The sequence below is a fragment of the Eleutherodactylus coqui genome, chromosome 9, assembly GCF_035609145.1.
Source record: "Eleutherodactylus coqui strain aEleCoq1 chromosome 9, aEleCoq1.hap1, whole genome shotgun sequence".
NCBI lineage: Eukaryota > Metazoa > Chordata > Amphibia > Anura > Eleutherodactylidae > Eleutherodactylus > Eleutherodactylus coqui.
Genome location: NC_089845.1, coordinates 150800955 through 150820172, shown reverse-complemented (window position 1 = coordinate 150820172; position 19218 = coordinate 150800955). Strand labels below are relative to the sequence as shown.

The window sequence follows — 19218 nt, the reverse complement described above, 5'->3', positions numbered from 1 at the left end:
GGGAAGTCACAAAGCCACCTTGTAATAGTGTGGTACTGGAATTAGCAGGCGCGTGTAAGACCTCGTAAATAAAGATGTACAAGGGTCCTATTTGGGATTAAAGAAAGTTACCAGTGCTGGCTGTGGAGAACTCAGTGTGCAGTCCCTCTCATCAGGGACAACGGATTTCATACTGACCTGAACTCAGCGATGGACTAAAAGCGAAGGCAAGTGCACAATGGGCACACATTTATGCACAATGGCTATAGCTCAGAAGATGGCTTTGGCGATAACTGTAGTGTGTAAAGGGGCCTTAAGCGGCACCAAGGGGCAGCCTCGCTGAAGGTTCACATTAACCAGACAACTGTAAAATCAAGGTACTACTTTTATTGAACAAATTATACACATTATGGACATCAAATCAATATAATTACAACTGTAAAAATTTGAGAATTGCCCAACTTGGAGATTTACAAATTAGTAAATAACTGTACATTTAGAGGTCTCTGTATGAACGCCTGCAGAGGGAACAGCATAAAAAGGTGGTGGTTTCTGGAGCCCCTTTCAGATAAACCACCCGGGAACAGTCAGTACAGCAGAGGATTTCCCTAAAAGAAAAAGAAACAAACTAAACTCAAATGTACTTGTATCAGGTCACCAAAAACACCGATCAACTGCTATAACCACCATGCCATGTGTGATGGCTGGCATAGTGTTCGTCTGCCAGGCACTGCTGGCATTCATTCCATTAGGGTCCATGCATACAGATATTATCCAGTCTTTTAAAGTTCGTGGCCCATCCTTAAGTAGGCCGTCAACATTAGATTGTTGGAGTCCGTCTCTTGGCAATTTTATGTAGCACTTGTGCAAGACAGCAGCAGCTTCAGTTTTTATATTGGCTTCAGGCTGGTGGGTACGTGCAAATACCAAACACCAGCAGTTTCCATAGTGGCTGCAATACCCAGTATGGAAAAGAGCTGAAGGCTACACTCAGGAGATGATCTCGTGCCCCCACCCCTTGTATTTAAACGCACGTGGCATATTGGTCATGTGTTGTGTGCAAAGGGTCTTCTAGGGTCACGTTTCAGTGTGATGTGGGACAACCCTTTGTGTGAAGCCACTATAAACCCTCAGACAGATGCATTTGCACACAATACAGTGAATAGAACATATTGATCTTAAATGGGTTCATTCCCATGTGCATTTCGGTCACAGAGGAAAAAAAACAAAGGTGCATTTGCACACCAAAAAAGTCAATTGGAATGTGCAATCTGCAAGGAAGTGTGTGAAAGACTCAGTATTTGCACAAGAAAAAAAAAAACCCTTGAACAAGGACCAATTAGCCCCTTCAATGGCTGGGAGCATCTGTTTGTTGTTGTGCACAAAAAGTGCTGTGAAAGTCTTATTAAAAATGGTCTCAGAACACTTAACCCTTTCCAATCCAATTTTGGATTCAGGGTTTCCTAAAAGGATCTTTTTGCTGTTATACAACAGTGCCATCTGCTGGCTAAAGCCAGTGTGTGCGCCAGAGCGGCTCTGACAGTTGAGTGGCTGGCAACAGATGGTAAGAATATCCTGTCGGACAAGCTTCAATCAGAATGTAGGAAGACGTCAGACAGTGGATTGGAAAGGGTTAAGTGTCAATTTAGTGATCGGCTAATTTGCCGCAAGCCATCCATTTCTCCAGCGTGAGATGCGCTGCTCGTTAAAGTGCCTCTCCAGTCTGACAACCCCTTTAACTAATAACTTATCATACAACCCTTATAGCTTGTGGAGATCATGACCAGCAATAGAACACAAGTCAGCATTTTCTACACATCTGGCCTGATAGACGTGACTTGTGGTTAGAGACGCACATCTGTCTGTTACTGTAGGTGCGCAGTCAGGACTTACCTTTTATTCTAGGCTTCAACCCCAACCAGCTCTGGAGGGAGGGGAACCTTCGGATGTTTGCTCTCAAAATGCTGCTTGAAGGTTTTGGGATCTGGCATTTGTGTCTGACAAGAAAGGGATACAAGTTTCAGTCCAGAGAAGCGCAGTATCACAAGCCTCACAGATCACCGACAGGAAGCAGATGTTCACATTCCCCTATACACGGTCACTATAAGGGCCCGCAGCCAAGCTCCGGCCGTGGGGGAGCCACAGGCTTATAAGGCTGCTCTGCCTGTGGTCCAAGTCTAGTACAGTGATAAAGGGACGCTGGTAATACAACCTGGCTTGGTCTATGTTGCCATGAAGATACCTCCAGCAACAATATCAAGTGAGCCTTTACAACCCGTGAGCAGTACCTTTGGTCACCACTTATCTTGCACACCATACCAGTAACAGCTGGTAAGCTTCTATGCAATATTCACTATAATGGGCTCATTTTAAAAAAACTTAAGTTACACCCAACGAATGAGCTGATGTGTGTACATGAGGACCATCTCTGGCCATTAGATCACTTGGGTTCTGCAGGATGTACATCCAATTCTCAGATCTGTCAGGAGGAGCCCTATTGCTGCTTTGCTCTATAAATTATACACAGAACTGCAGATCCAGCTCAATAAGTATTGTGAGGGACTAGCGTTTAGGATCGCTAGCAACCTGGGCATAAGCAGTCAGAGACAGTGACACATAGGATAAAGTCCTTAGTCCAGGCTTTGCCTGGGTTTATTTCCAAGCAAACAAAGCAAAATACAGGCCTTTACATCAGGCAAACATCAAGTAAATCCTGCTCGTCTGAGCCACTTACTAAACATGTAGCGTCCCTGTCTACGTACTGGTAAACAAATGGCTCCTGCACACAGCCAGCCAGGACTCTCAGACCTGCAGAGGTCTCAGCTCCCCCCCCCCCTGGCCCTGTAGGCCCAGGCTTTATATGGCCTGGTACCAGCCCCACCTGGTACGTGGGAGTGACCATCCCACCCTTCACTTTGGTCACTCCAGGAAAAGCCGGCCCGGATTATGCGGCTTGGAGCCACTTACTTGCTACAACGTGTCAGTAACTTAGTGTTACTGACACCATACTGCCGGCTTCCTCCGCCGAGCCCAGGCTGCTCGGTGGCACGTATCTGCCCAAGCGCTCCCCAAAGCAGCATAGGAGAGCATCCTAGGCGAGATATACCTGCCCTCCAGCACCTTGCCGGTCACCGTCTCACAAACCCTCCCCCTCTGTTCGAGCCTGTGGGGTCGGACACCTTTAGCCGCCATGCAATGCGTCCTTGACAAGGCATCGGCATTGCCCTGTAGCTTTCTTACACTGTGTTCGACAGAGAAACTGAAGTTTTGAAGTGTCAGGAACCACCTGGTGACTCTGGCGTTTCTCTCTTTTGCCTGTGACATCCAGGTTAAGGGAGAGTGGCCTGTGATCAGCCTGAAGTGCCGACCTAGAAGGTAGTATTTTAGGGATTCAAGGGCCCATTTGATGGCTAGGCACTCCCGTTCAACAATGCTGTAATTTTTCTCGGGTGGCGTGAGCTTCCTGCTCAGATAAATCACGGGATGTTCCTCTCCCTCTACTTCTTGGGACAGAACTGCTCCCAGTCCCACGTCGGACGCGTCTGTCTGAACAATAAATTCTCTTTTAAAATTAGGTGTGACCAACACTGGACGTCTACAGAGGGCTCGTTTTAACTCCTGGAACGCCTTTTCTGCGTCAGGGTTCCACTTGACCATGACTGACTTACTGTTCTTGGTCAAGTCTGTTAGGGGTGCTGCTATGCTAGCAAAGTTCTGCACGAACCGCCTATAGTACCCTACAATGCCTAAAAAAGCTCTCACCTGCTTTTTAGTAGTGGGTTGTGGCCAGTCCTGAACGGCTTCAACTTTATTGACCTGGGGTTTTATAATACCCCTGCCTATTACATACCCCAGGTATCGTGCTTCTTCAAGACCCAGGGCGCACTTCTTTGGGTTTGCTGTGAGCCCTGCTTTTCTAAGGGAGTTCAGTACTGCCTGTACCTTGGGTAGATGGCTGTCCCAGTCTTCGCTAAAGATGATGATATCATCTAAATATGCTGACGCATATTGACGATGGGGTTTGAGTATGATATCCATCAATCTTTGGAAGGTTGCTGGGGCTCCATGCAAACCGAAGGGTAGGCAGATGTACTGAAACAACCCTTCTGGTGTGGCAAACGCAGTCTTTTCTTTCACGCTCTCTGTAAGGGGAACCTGCCAGTAGCCTTTAGTAAGGTCGAGAGTGGAAAAGTACCTGGCATGACCCAGTCTCTCGATTAACTCGTCCACTCTCGGCATTGGGTAGGCGTCAAATTTTGACACGTCATTTAGCTTCCGGAAGCCGTTACAGAAGCGCAGAGAGCCATCAGGTTTTGGTATCAGCACGATAGGGCTGGACCATTTGCTTTTCGACTCCTCAATTACTCCAAGGTCTAGCATTTTCTTGACCTCCTCTGAGATGGCTCGTCTGCGGGCTTCTGGAACCCTGTACGGTTTCAACTGAACCTTTACCCCTGGTTCAGTTATAATGTCGTGTTTTATGACACCGGTACGCCCTGGTATATCAGAGAACACATCTGAATTACGCTGTATAAATTCCCTCGACTCTTGTTGTTGGGATTTGGACAGGGACCCTGATACACACACCTCTGGGACCTCACCATGGGGGGTGCTCACTGCAGTCAGGGCTTCTCTGTCCTTCCATGGCTTAATTAGGTTTACATGGTACAACTGTTCTGGTTTCCGCCTACCTGGCTGGTATACCTTATAATTTACCTCTCTGACTTTCTCAATTATTTCATAGGGCCCTTGCCATTTTGCTAGGAATTTACTTTCTAGGGTGGGCACCAACACTAATACCCGATCCCCAGGGTTGAAGGTTCTCACCTTGGCGGACCGGTTATATACCCGGCTTTGGGCTTCTTGAGCCTGCTGTAAATGTTCTCTAACAATGGGCATGACCGCCGCAATTCGATCCTGCATGAGGGAGATGTGTTCAATAACACTCCTGTAGGGGGTGGACTCGTGCTCCCAGGTCTCCTTAGCTACATCAAGGAGCCCTCGGGGATGTCTACCATACACTAATTCAAAGGGAGAGAACCCAGTGGAGGATTGTGGGACTTCACGGATTGAGAACATTAAATATGGCAGCAGACAGTCCCAGTCCTTCCCATCCTTATTGACTACCTTTTTTAGCATGCTTTTTAGGGTCTTATTAAATCTCTCAACCAGACCATCCGTCTGTGGGTGGTACACAGACGTCCGTAAGTGCTTAATATTCAGCAGCTTACACAATTCCTTCATGACCTTTGACATAAAGGGGGCTCCTTGGTCTGTCAGGATCTCTTTTCGTATGCCCGTGCGGGAGAACATGTGAAGTAGTTCCTTTGCAATACCCTTGGATGATGTATTGCGTAAAGGAACGGCTTCGGGGTAACGGGTGGCATAGTCTACAACCACCAATATATGTTGGTGACCCCGGGCAGACTTTACCAAGGGCCTAACTAGGTCCATAGCGATCCGCTCAAACGGCACCTCTATGATGGGCAAGGGCACTTAGGGGCTCCTGTAATGGGGCATAGGAGCTGTTATCTGACACTCCGGGCACGACTCACAGTAACGTTTTACATCACCATGTACCCCCGGCCAGAAAAAACGCTGAAGGATGCGTTCCTTAGTCTTTTCGCTCCCGAGATGACCTCCCAGTACATGCTTGTGCGCCAGGTCTAAGACCATCCTGCGATAAGACTGAGGTACCACCAGCTGTTCCACAACCTCCCCACGGACCTTGTCAACCTGATACAACAACTCTTGATTGACTGCCAGGTGTGGAAACACAGTATCAGCCCCCAGGAATTGAGGCTCCCCATTTAGTACTTTAACATTTTCCCTGGCCTTTACTAAGGTGGGGTCTCGGAGCTGCTCAGTTCCGAAATTGGCACGTGAGACCTCTAAGTCAGGCATAGCAACCACTTCGTCCTGTACCTCTGTCTCACCCGCCAGTACTGTTAAGGGAAAGCTATCCCCATCCTCTGGGGTCACCCCTACTGCTGGAACCGTACCCTCAGGGTCAAACGGTTCTGGACACACATCATGCACATTTGTATTATCATGAACCTTATTTGCAGACGACCCTCGGTGTCGCCACAAGTCCCAAAATAGGGAAAAAGTCTCTCCCGAGGATCACGGTGTGCATTAAGGATTTGACGACGCCCACCTCATGGGTGGCAAGTCCACACGGAGTCTCAAGTCTTACAAGGGCAATAGGATACTCCTTGGTGTCCCCATGCACACACACAACTCCCATGTGACGGCCGGTGAAGGTTGTGGGATCGACCAGGCTGGAGTGCACCAGCGTAACCAAGCTCCCTGAGTCCAGTAGAGCTGTCACCGCAAAGTCATTCACCTTTAGGTGACATAATGGTCGATCAGTCTCTGACAGTCTCTGCAGAACATACTGGCCGTGCGAACATCGACCTCCGCCGGGCAGAGTCACAGTCCATGGGTTCCACGGTAAGTGGACAGTTGGCGGCAATATGCCCGGACTCATGACAGCGCCAACATAGTATGGGGCCCCGGTCCCCTTGGGGTTCTACCTGGGACCGAACTGTCCAGTTGGGACTCCTCTTCTGTCCCACATGATCCCCCTCTGAGCCGCCTCTCTTTGGGACACTTTTGACACCCCTTACATACGGAACAGTCTTACCAGGTGCTCCGGCCGACTTGCTGTTCCCGGGGTTGGAACGTCGAGGAGGCACGGCTTGCAGCAAGTCCTCCGTGGCTTTATACCTCTCGACGAGGCTCACGAGTTGGCCCACATCCTGGGGACCCCCTTGTCCCACCCAGCGCTGGATTGCGGGGGGGCAACGAGCGGATGAACTTGTCCAGAACCACTCTTTGTACGATCTCCGTCGGGGACGACTCCTCTGGCTGCAGCCACTTTCTCACCAGGTGGAACAGGGTCGTACATCTGGGAGCGAGCTGGTAGGTCGTCCGTGAAAGTCCAGGCATATACGCGTCGGGCCCGCACATGGGTGTCCACGCCCAAGCGTGCCAGGATCTCACCTTTGAGCTTATTATAGTCCTTGGCATCCTGCTCCCCGAGGTCAAAGTAGGCCTTTTGGGGTTCTCCTGTCAGGAAAGGCGCTACTACCTCTGCCCACTGAGGCGCTGGTAATTTCTCCCTCTCGGCCACTCTCTCAAAGACCGTGAGATAGGCCTTGATGTCATCGGTGGCCGTCATCTTTTGTAAGGCCGCCTGTACCGCGGTACGGGTGGTGGGGAGCGAACCAGACGACCTCTGCACACTTTTCGCCAGGAGAGCATTAGTCTCGGCCTGAGCTCTCATGGATCTTTTGCTGGGTCGCCGTCACTTGTTGCTGCTGGGCCAACGCTTGCTGTTGCTGCACGTTCATTTGTACCAGCTGCTTTATCAGTTCCTCCATCTTGGCAGTATCTGATGGCTGTGCCGTTGCAGCTTTCACCCAGGACATGGGGGTTACAGCACTCTCCAGTCAATCTCTCTTGGGCGGTTGCCCTTAGCAACGGTTCTTCAGCTGCTGCAGCAAAATGTCCATTAATTGGTGTATGTCTCTTTAAGACCGCTGCCCGCATCCAAACACCATATGTGAGGGACCAGCGTTTAGGATCGGTAGCAACCTGGGCATAAGCAGTCAGACAGTGACACATAGGATAAAGTCCTTAGTCCAGGCTTTGCCTGGGTTTATTTCCAAGCAAACAAAGCAAAATACAGGCCTTTACATCAGGCAAACAAAGTAAATCCTGCTCGTCTGAGCACTTACTATACATGTAGCGTCCCTGTCTACGTACTGGTAAACAAATGGCTCCTGCACACAGCCAGCCAGGACTCTCAGACCTGCAAAGGTCTCAGCTCTCCTCTAGGCCCTGTAGGCCCAGGCTTTATAAGGCCTGGTACCAGCCCCACCTGGTACGTGGGAGTGACCATCCCACCCTTCACTTTGGTCACTCCAGGAAAAGCCGGCCCGAATTATGCGGCTTGGAGCCACTTACTTGCTACAACGTGTCAGTAACTTAGTGTTACTGACACCATACTGCCGGCTTCCTCCGCCGAGCCCAGGCTGCTCGGTGGCACGTATCTGCCCAAGCGCTCCCCAAAGCAGCATAGGAGAGCATCCTAGGCGAGATATACCTGCCCTCCAGCACCTTGCCGGTCACCGTCTCACAGTATCTAACACTCACAAAATCATTAGGAGTGAGCAGTGGAGATGTGATTTCCATAACAGTCACTTAACGTGCTGACAGTTTCTGTGAGCCCTTCCTTCTGTCCTCCCTCCTTAAATGAGCACGATTGCTTGTTTCCCTCGTCCACATGCTGTTCTACCAAGCAGGCAGTGAACAGCAAGCTAGGAGGAAGGGAGACCTCTAGTGGCCAGCACATAAATCAATACATAATTAGCAGTTTTGCTAGTTACCACAATGACCATCATACAAGCACAGGTTGTCCATTTAAATATGACACATATGCTACATGTACATCACATACAGCTCTGTTACATACAACAGGAATGAAGAGCAGCACAGTAGAATCCTGTGACCCTGGACTGGTCCAACACAGGAGACTGATCACATGACAGTGACATCATGAGAGGTCCTGTAAGCACACGGCTGCTGTAGGTGTTAGTTTTCCATCCTCTACATACCCAGTTGCAGTTAGTATTCCACAGCAAATGAGAACAGCTGTCCGGACAGCAGCTGTGTGCTTACAGGACCTCTGATGTCAGTAGTGTGATCAGCGGTGACATCACAGGTCCTTAATTCAGAGGTCATCCTGAGTGAGTTGTGCATCCCCTATAAACCCCCGCGGCCTGTTGCTAATGAATAGGACCTGTAATGACATCACCATCAGGTGGTCAGGTGCGGAGCATGTCACTCACGCACAGACAGACAAAGTGGTTGTTAGTAGTTTGATATGCTGCAGATTTGAAGTCTGTACAGGAAGTCAGTTTACACTAGGATTTTTCTCAGTAGTGTGTGGATGCGATTCAGCAAGTGTCATCCACTGCGCCGCTGCTGTACGCTGCAGACGGTCCGCAATTTTCTTGCAGAAAATCCACAGCATTTTCACCATTTCTGAAGATACCCAAAAGACATATTGCCAACTTGCAAAGAGATATCCGCTCTAGGACATGCCATCTCTATGAGTGTGAGGGCAAACCGCTGGGACACCCAAGGTTGGTTCTGCCAGCCAGCTGTGCAGAACCCATAAGAAGGGTTTTAGGGTCACTGGGGTTCCCAAGATCATGAAGAGATTGTATATCCTAGTAATATGCCACCACAGCTTTAATGGTTTGCGGTAGGTTTCATAGCAAGGGCAGCTCTGCAGATACCAGCGAGCCCAAAGTGACCAGTCCTATATAAAGAGTTCAGAATCCTACTGGGACAGGCCTTTAACCCCTTAAGTACCAGGCACTTTAGGGATTTTACCCATCTGGTGGTTTAACCGCCCTATTTTTTTTCCTTTAGCTACCGAAATTATTTTAAGTTTTTTTTCCCTGAGACATATAGGGCTTTTTTTTTTTTTTTTTTTTAAATCTTGTTCACCGGCTTTAGTTTTTTTAAAATTTAGTTTTATTGGGGATAAAAAGCTAAAAATAGGATTTAAAAAAAATATATAATTTTAAATTAGCATATTTACGCTAAACTAAAGCATGGGAACGGGCTCTTCCTTTTGTGTCGGACATTAACATAATATGTATGGTTTCGGATTAGAGGGCGACGGTTTTGGTTGGCGTCAGCTTTGGGTAATTTACATTTTATTCTGTAATTTCTTACTTATGTACCTTTTTTTAACCCTCTGTGACCATGACATCATACGACATCTTTTTTTTATTTTATGTGACACTTTCCCACTGTAGCATCCATAGGAGCCCCAGTTACAGGGAAAGTATCCCCTATAGTGACAATACGTCACTAGCAGAGCTGATCAGGGTCTGCTAGGACCTTGCAGCTCTGCTGTGCCAGGGAAACTCGGCAGTCATGTGACCAACAGCTCGCATAGCGGAAGAAACTTCCACTTTTTAGTACATAGCGCTCACTGAGCACCATGTACCGGGGAAAGGAAAAGGCAGAAGTGCTTACAAACTGCTTCTCCCTTCTCCTCCAGGTTCTCGGCTGTGACTAACAGCTGCCAACCCAACCTGCTCCAGTTTGATTGCAGCAGCAGAGACTTCAACCCCGCACCGTATTTCTGTGATCAGGCATGATTAAAGCCCATGACCAAAGGCTGTAAGTTTATAGCGCTTGGTCCTCAAGGGGTTAAAAGGAATAAATGAGATAACAGTGTATGTATGTAGGAACACCTGGTCGGCGACAACAGGAAGAGGAAGCAGGATGCAATGACAAGTACAGCGCACATGACTATCCTGCGAATGGGAAGAGGGGTGGAATCACAACCCTCACGAGAATCCACGACTACTTTCCTGAGCGGACGAGCTTATGACGTCATCACCAGCTCGTCCGCGCAGCGCGTTCAGACCGCATGATTCTCGTGTAGTCCCCATTCCTGCGTGACACACCGAACAATCACCGTTTAAGTTGGTTGCTGGCGCTCGCGCCTGAACGCCGTTCATTCGTGTAAAGGCAGTGTTAGCAGATCTCTCCTCCGGCCGTGTGAGGATTCTCTGCCACAACACAAGGCGACAGCTTCGGATTATAGCATTACCCGGCACACGGAGCAGGTGAACACTAGAGCGGCTTTAGCGGCGGCTTTCTGGTCGTGTCCTTGTTTCTTCTTCTGTTCCGCTTGCTTCTTGGCGTTTTTCTGTTGTGATTGGATCTTCTGGTGTCCTCGAGCCATATCTGCAACGGTAAACACATGGCTTACACCCAACGTGGCGGCAGGACGACAGAAGTCTATCTACTGGCTGCAAGGGAACAGCTTGTGCGGCTCCCAGATAAAGCAGATCTATTACAGGCCAACAGTCGCTGCAAGGACACTGCAAGAGAGCGGCTCTAAGGGCGCCTTTACACCCAAGGGGCAATTATAAGCAACTGTCATGTAACCATAGCCCCAACAGGGCGAGCGGGCAAAGGCTACTCATTTGTTGGAGTTGCTTGGCTTTTAGCCCACCCAATGAGGGTACACGAATGGTCACTTTTTACATATGATGCCAGGAGGGGTAAGTGATGTTTTTAGAACATGCTGCGGTTTGTTTTCTGCGCGGGATTTCGCGCAGACAAACCGCAGCCGTCTGCATAGGATTGCGTGCTGTAATGCAATCCTATGCAGGCGTGTACGGGCGGAAATTCTGCGGAGAATCCCGCTGCGGAATTTCCGCCCGTCTGCAGGCGGCCTTAAAGGGATGTCCACCAACACCTGATCATCTTTGTACCTGCTTAAAGACAGTCTTCCACGCATGTGCAAGAAATATGGCAGCATGTTCTATCTTGGCGCGTCTTACGTGCGCATACATAGCGATGTGCGTACAGTGTCATCGCGTGCATGCGGCGCAGTCAGCCGGCCTAAGATGCAGAGAACGTCAAGCGAGAGGTTTATGGTTGTTTGTTCAATGATTGGGAATGACCACCCCTCCCTCCCAATTGTTTGCCCGCTCTGCCCGTGTAGGACGCCCTCCAGATGAGGTCAGCAGCAAGAACCCGGTGCGTTGGTACCTGCCGGCAGGGATCTGTCAGTCTCCGCACTTGCTGACATCTACGTCCGGCCTCAGCTTGCCGTCTTACAAGATACATTTAGCACTCGTACCGTAATTAAAAGTGACATTTCAAGAAGCCCCATAATCAGACAGGAAGGCCGCGCTGCTGGGAGCGCCGACCGGAAAGGCTGGCTCAGCGCTGTCACATTTCCCAGAGCTGTGACAAGTGCTGCAGCTGCTGCGCCGGCAGTACCGTGTGCAGCAATCAGCAGCTGCTCCCACAGCCCCGCGTGGAAACAGTGAGGACCTCCTACATCACCATAATAGAGGCAGGTCTCCTATGACAAACCCATCCGGGGTGCAGGAAGAGGGGGGCAGGTACAAGACGGGGAGCAGAGCTGCACAACAAAAAGTTTTAGTAGTTTCTGAAACTTTCTCAGTATAGCTGATGCTTCAGTAACTCATTTGCAGTTTGCTATCAGTGGGTGAAAAACTATTAGATCAGAAGCTGAAGACATGTTTAACTTGCGGTCTGCACAACGACGTTTGTTAAGGCCCTTTTACACGCAACAATTATTGCCTGCAGCAAGGGGACATTAGTTAACCATCCGGATCCTCTGCAGGGCTGTGCGGATTTTCCATCTTCTCCACTCCGACTACAGTGTCAGCAACTGGCGGGCCGCAGATCGGACAGCTTCCACTGAAGCTGTCCGTGCGGGCACCGCAGCAAAACGGAGCAGGCTGCGATTTGCTTTCTCAGACCAAAAGGTCCACAAACCGAATCCGCATGCTTACACTCCGCTGCGGGCGCCCATGATTGTCTATGGACGGCTGGATCTGCAGACCGGCCATGCAGGACAGTGGGCCTATGTGTACCCGTTCTTGGTACTGCAGCTCATCTGAGGGTACAGGGCCAACTAGCAGGCGTGCCGCTAGTGCAGCTCATATGTAGGGAGGGTCCTTCGTCAGGTCCTTTAGTTCTGCTGATGGACGGAGGTCGGAGCCGCAGCGGTCGCAGATCATTTAGTCCTCCAGTGTAAGTGGGGCTTTACCCATGTGGCCACCTACTGACTCCCCCTGTTGGCAGCTCGGTGTCGTTACACTGTATCAGCGCACTTTACAGAGTCTTCAAGATAAGGTCACAAGAGAGAAGACAAGGTGACTCTAAAGTTACACAACTCCTGAGATTAGGCAACAGAGGCAACACTCAGGAGGGGAGCCGGAGCACCGGGCCCGAAAACTTAGGGGTGGGGGGTTGTGTGTGAAGTTAAGATGCGGTTACACCGCGCAGCATCACCTGGATAAGGGCTGGGGTAGTCGTACCGCGTACACAGCGACCGCCGGCTCAGTAGTCGCTTCGGCTTATTGTGACCTCTCTCTCCGTGGCACCAGGGGTTGTGCCATCGCTGTACGGCCGGCTGATCAGCGGATGGCAGAAGATCTCCAGCGCCATCTGCTGTGAAGGGTGTGTGTGTGCGCCCAATGTCAACGGATGTGCGCGCTCTGATACGGCTTACACCGCAGATCCTCCGAATACGTCCCAACAGGGCAGACATTATACCGCCCCGCTAATACCCACAGGTTGGCGATACGGTCACTGGTCGCCGCAGGGCGCTACCATTCCTTATTTTCATGTTTATAGCCGCGTGGGATTGGAGTTACGGTTGTAGTTGCGCCACCAGAACGCCGCCGCCATGCATGTTACCGCTGACCATTACTGCGACAATCTGCAGTTGATCCGCTTCCACACTGAAGCACATGCAGCGCTTGTAGAAGCCGGGCGCCACAAGAGCCCGCGTCACGGGCGGGCACCACAAGAGCCCGCGGCCACGGGCGGGCGCCACAAGAGCCGCAGTGTTCAGCGCCAAGTTTTTGTGTACAAAAAATAAAAAAATTAAAATAAAACACCACAAACACATAACGCTCCCCCCCCCCCTCCTCCTCCTCCTCCTCCTCCTCCTCCTCCTCCGTCCACCGGGACTCTCCCCTAAAGCGCCGCGGGGGCCATAACGCCGCACAAGTTACTAAACACGAAGCTCCACAGTAGTTTATGCAGAGAGTTTCAAAGCTCACAGCCGATCCGCAGTGCAGGAGAACACGCCGATACCGATGCGATTCCAGCCGATTAGTCGGCACTCGGTGAGGGGTCCTCGCTGCAGGCACCGCGCAGGGCACACATTAACCCTTCATACGCCAATAGCAGGGACGGAGGCCGTAGAAGAAAGAGCTGGAAGCCCTGCACGGGGACCGGCGCCTGGCCGCCTCACGGGTAACAGATGCTGCAGTCTCCGGCCGCCTCAGGGCTACATTCCCGCTCCAGCCTCGGTCATTACTGCCCGGCTCGGCCGCACTTACCTCTCCCAGGGCGGCTCCGGGCCGGTAGGACGGCGGGCTCCTCTGCTACAACCGGAGAAGAAGAGGCGGGGTATAAAACCGCTTGTATCCGGACCTGCGCTGCCAAAGGTCCCGCCCCCTTTGCACAACTAATACACTGCGCAGCCGCCGTGCGCACGGCCGTATCCAAGGGAACGAGGAGGAGGATAGGCGGGGCGAAACTGCGTTGGTGTCTTTTATAGGCCAATCGGAAGGCTGAGTTTTACGCATGCGCATCGCACACGGTGGTATCCAGGGGAACAAGAAAGAGGGCGGAACCGGGTTGCGTTTGCAGAAGTATGGACCAATAGGAGGATGTGGTGATGACGTCAGAGAGGCTCAGGCTGATTGGGTGGAGTAGAGGCTCTGCGGCAGCCGCGGTACAGTGTCCTCGTGTGACCCCTGGAAGTTACCTCATACAGTCCCGGACCAGGGGCTTCATGGCGGGTGTGTGAGGGCTGCCTGTGCCGCTGCACATGGTGGACGGTGCAGAAGTACAGAGTGGTGACATCATGGAGGCTCTGCCCCTTCATGCAGGGCACAACCCAACATGGGTATAGTCACAGGGCGGAAAGTGTTGGCACAGATTGTTGTCCGCTGTTCGTGCCTTCCATGGATTCACACAGACAGATTCGCGTGCGCATACAATACGCAGGGATGTAAATGCGTACATTCGCGTCCGTATTTTACTGCAGGTTTTAGTTGCGCAAAAATAAAGCATGCTTACTTTACTTCACATCTGTGCACTAAAAGTCTCCATAGAAGTGAATGGTGATGCGCGAATCCGTGCAAAATACTCTAGGAGGCGCGGGAAACACTGTAGAATTGCGCAGGAAAACAAACCTGTCTGAACGCGTCGGACTAATTAGCTATTTCAACCGGTTCGTATTTTTTTTGCTGCTGCACACGCGCCTACTTGCCGGAAAAGTACGTGAAATACGCCGATACAGAAAAAAAACATAATTCTTTCTGCAAAAATGCGACGCACATTCACGTGTAAAGACGCTCGTGCGAATCCGGCCTGAGACAACTGTCAGAATAGTCGCTAAAGCGTACGACAGACGTGTGTGCTCGGTGCGACATTTCACAATCGCTAAACAACTCGGGCGCGTTCACACGGGCTGAATTATTGGCGCTTATTTATGAATGTTGAGATATTTTGCGCCAAATCTTTGCAGAACTCGACAGTCTTAAAATTGCAATAAAAGTGGCGAACGGACTTGGGAAACTTGGCACAATTTACGCTGCGCAAAAATTAGAAAAGATGCGCCAACTCTCGCCTAGCAGTGCTGCGCGCTCCAAAAATGCGCCAACTTGCATTAAAAAATACAAATTAAATTCTGCTTTATGCACCGCTATAAAAAACATTAACGAGCCGTCTAATTACTGATATTAACATGAAATGGCGGCAAAAACATGAAAATCATCCAATCAGGTAGTTTATTTTGCACCAAAAATGTTGTTCTGCACCATTTATTAATATAAAGTAATTAGTCAAAATGATGAAAATAAAACAAATAATTGGGGCAAAATAAAAAAAAACACTATCCCTGTAGTTGGGGTTTGCGCCAAATGTCTTCTCATTCACACCGACTTTCATTAGTTTTTAGCCCCAGTTCTTACTGACCCTTTCTTGCAGTGACGCTTCTGAAACGTGCAGGAAGATAGAAATTTGCTCCGCCCACTTTCAGGAGGAAAGAAATTGGCGAGCTTATTGGATCTTTCTGGCGCAAAATATTTGTGAGTCTGTCTACAACTCTGTCCGTAGCACAATCATATGTAACGGCCATTGTTCATCAGCTGGTAGGCGGGTGAGATGTTCTTCGGCTGGTTAGTGGGTGAGATGTTCTTCAGCTGGTTAGTGGGCGAGATGTTCATCAGCTGGTTAGTAGGTGAGATGTTCGTCGGCTGGTTAGGGGGCGAGATGTTCTTCGGCTGGTTAGTGGGCGAGATGTTCTTCGGCTGGTTAGTAGGTGAGATGTTCGTCGGCTGGTTAGGGGGCGAGATGTTCTTCGGCTGGTTAGTGGGCGAGATGTTCGTCAGCTGGTTAGTAGGTGAGATGTTCATCAGCTGGTAGGCGGGTGAGATGTTCTTCGGCTGGTTAGTGGGCGAGATGTTCTTCGGCTGGTTAGTGGGCGAGATGTTCATCAGCTGGTTAGTAGGTGAGATGTTCGTCGGCTGGTTAGGGGGCGAGATGTTCTTCGGCTGGTTAGTGGGCGAGATGTTCTTCGGCTGGTCAGTGGGCGAGATGTTCGTCAGCTGGTTAGTAGGTGAGATGTTCATCAGCTGGTAGGCGGGTGAGATGTTCGTCGGCTGGTTAGGGGGCGAGATGTTCTTCGGCTGGTTAGTGGGCGAGATGTTCTTCGGCTGGTTAGTAGGTGAGATGTTCGTCGGCTGGTTAGGGGGCGAGATGTTCTTCGGCTGGTTAGTGGGCGAGATGTTCGTCAGCTGGTTAGTAGGTGAGATGTTCATCAGCTGGTAGGCGGGTGAGATGTTCTTCGGCTGGTTAGTGGGCGAGATGTTCTTCGGCTGGTTAGTGGGCGAGATGTTCATCAGCTGGTTAGTAGGTGAGATGTTCGTCGGCTGGTTAGGGGGCGAGATGTTCTTCGGCTGGTTAGTGGGCGAGATGTTCTTCGGCTGGTCAGTGGGCGAGATGTTCGTCAGCTGGTTAGTAGGTGAGATGTTCATCAGCTGGTAGGCGGGTGAGATGTTCTTCGGCTGGTTAGTGGGCGAGATGTTCTTCGGCTGGTCAGTGGGCGAGATGTTCGTCAGCTGGTTAGTAGGTGAGATGTTCGTCGGCTGGTTAGTAGGTGAGATGTTCGTCGGCTGGTTAGGGGGCGAGATGTTCTTCGGCTGATTAGTGGGCGAGATGTTCTTCGGCTGATTAGTGGGCGAGATGTTCTTCGGCTGGTCAGTGGGCGAGATGTTCGTCAGCTGGTTAGTAGGTGAGTTGTTCGTCGACTGGTTAGGGGGCGAGATGTTCTTCGGCTGGTCAGTGGGCGAGATGTTCGTCAGCTGGTTAGTAGGTGAGATGTTCGTCGGCTGGTTAGTGGGCGAGATTTTCTTTGGCTAGTTAGTGGGCGAGATTTTCTTTGGCTGGTTAGTGGGCGAGATTTTCTTTGTCTGGTTAGTGGGTGAGATTTTCTTTGGCTTGTTAGTGGGCAAGATGTTCTTTAGCTGGTTAGGGGGGAGGGTGGGGCATGATGTTCTTCAGCTGGTTAGGGGGGAGGGTGGGGCGTGATGTTCTTCAGCTGGTTGGGGGGGGCGTGATGTTCTTCAGCTGGTTGGGGGGGGCGTGATGTTCTTCAGCTGGGTAGGGGGGGCGCGTGATGTTCTTCAGCTGGTTAGGGGGGGGGCGCGTGATGTTCTTTAGCTGGTTAGGGGGGCGAGATGCTCATCGGCTGATTAGTGGGCAAGATGTTCTTTAGCTGGTTAGGGGGTCGAGATGCTCATCGGCTGATTAGTGGGCAAGATGTTCGTCGGCTGGTTAGTTGCCAAAATGTTCTTCGGCTGGTTAGTTGGCAAGATGTTCTTCAGCTGGTTATTTGGCGAGATGTTAGGGGGGTGTGATGTTCTTCAGCTGGTTGGGGGGGGGGGGCGAGATGTTTATCAGCTGGTTAGTGGGGCGTGATGTTCTTCAGTTGATTAGGGGGGGGTCGAGATGTTCGTCAGCTGGTTAGTGGGCGAGATGTTCTTCGGCTGGTCAGTGGGCTAGATGTTCTTCGGCTGGTCAGTGGGCGAGATGTTCTTCGGCTGGTCAGTGGGCGAGATGTTCTTCGGCTGGTCAGTGGGCGAGATGTTCTTCGGCTGGTCAGTGGGCGAGATGTTCTCCGGCTGGTCAGTGGGCGAGATGTTCTTCGGCTGGTTATTGGGCGAGATGTTCTTCGGCTGGTTATTGGGCGAGATGTTCTTCGGCTGGTTATTGGGCGAGATGTTCTTCGGCTGGTTATTGGGCGAGATGTTCTTCGGCTGGTTATTGGGCGAGATGTTCTTCGGCTGGTTAACGGGCGAGATATTCTTCGGCTGGTTATTGGGCGAGATATTCTTCGGCTGGTTATTGGGCGAGATGTTCTTCGGCTGGTTATTGGGCGAGATGTTCTTCGGCTGGTTATTGGGCGAGATGTTCTTCGGCTGGTTATTGGGCGAGATGTTCTTCGGCTGGTTATTGGGCGAGATGTTCTTTGGCTGGTTATTGGGCGAGATGTTCTTCGGCTGGTTATTGGGCGAGATGTTCTTCGGCTGGTTATTGGGCGAGATGTTCTTTGGCTGGTTATTGGGCGAGATGTTCTTCGGCTGGTTATTGGGCGAGATGTTCTTTGGCTGGTTATTGGGCGAGATGTTCTTCGGCTGGTTATTGGGCGAGATGTTCTTCTGCTGGTTAGACGGGCGAGATGTTCTTCGGCTGGTTATTGGGCGAGATGTTCTTCGGCTGGTTATTGGGCGAGATGTTCTTCTGCTGGTTAGACGGGCGATTAGACGCTGAAGTTAGCCGGAGCCATGGAGACGGGGACGCCAGCGCAGGGAAGGTAAGTGAATAACTTCTGTATGGCTCATATTTAATGCACGATGTATATTACAAAGTGCATTAATATGGCCATACAGAAGTGCTTAACCCCACTTGCTGCCGCGAGACAACCCCTTTAACATAGCGGCCGTTCAGTACCGAACGGCTGCTATTTACACTGAACTCTCATTGTCTATCGTTTATGCGAATTCGCAATCAAAATATAAACAATTGTATCCTTAATTGATCTCATAACAGGCACTAAATGCTTCCAGCAAAAAGACAGAGGATGTTCTGTATAACTATTTTGAAGACCTTTATAGGGCATCCCCTACAAATATGGATGACATTATTCCCTGGCAAAAATCTCTTAGGCCCAATAACCACGGGTGTGTCGGATTCCACCTGCGGGAGCCCACAGCAGAACCCCACCCTGCCCGCGGCCAAGGACAATTATTTACCCGACCAGGTCTTCTGCGGACCTTTCCGGGTCTTCTGCTGTCCGGATCTTCTTTCTTCTGCACTGAGGATGGTGTGGGCATGCCATCCGGCAAGCCACACGCATGCGCAGTACATTTTTTTTTAACACTGAAAGCCGTCCGTGTGGGATTCGCAGCAAAATGGAGCATGCTAAGATTTGTTTTCTGGACTAAAAGATCCGCAAAAGAAATCCGCATGCTTTAATGTATTTGAAGACTCCCATGCATCCCTAAGGGCAGCTTGATCTGTGGATCGTCCATGCAGGTGCCCTGTGTGGATTCCCCACATCAAACTCGCCCGTTGGCATTG

General features: G+C 50.5%; 1 protein-coding gene across 1 annotated transcript; it reads right to left on the bottom strand.

Annotated features, from left to right (window-relative positions):
• Positions 1-346: 346 nt before the first annotated feature.
• ZNF706 (zinc finger protein 706) lies at positions 347-14058 on the bottom strand. The gene is made up of 4 exons (XM_066578635.1): positions 13908-14058; positions 10622-10758; positions 1873-1976; positions 347-587 (listed from the first exon to the last, which is right to left on the bottom strand). Exons 2-3 carry the CDS (start codon positions 10754-10756, stop codon positions 1881-1883), a joined length of 231 nt encoding a protein of 76 aa, XP_066434732.1. The 5' UTR covers positions 10757-10758; positions 13908-14058; the 3' UTR covers positions 347-587; positions 1873-1880.
• Positions 14059-19218: the final 5160 nt, after the last annotated feature.

What these genes read in the sequence shown, in the direction of transcription:
- ZNF706 (XM_066578635.1), bottom strand. Translation starts at nt 10,756, where the DNA reads ATGGCTCGAGGACACCAGAAGATCCAATCACAACAGAAAAACGCCAAG. An exon ending in TCACCTGCTCCGTGTGCCGG is followed by an intron (nt 1,977 to 10,621) that starts GTAATGCTATAA and finishes CTTTCTTGTCAG; the next exon opens with ACACAAATGCCAGATCCCAA.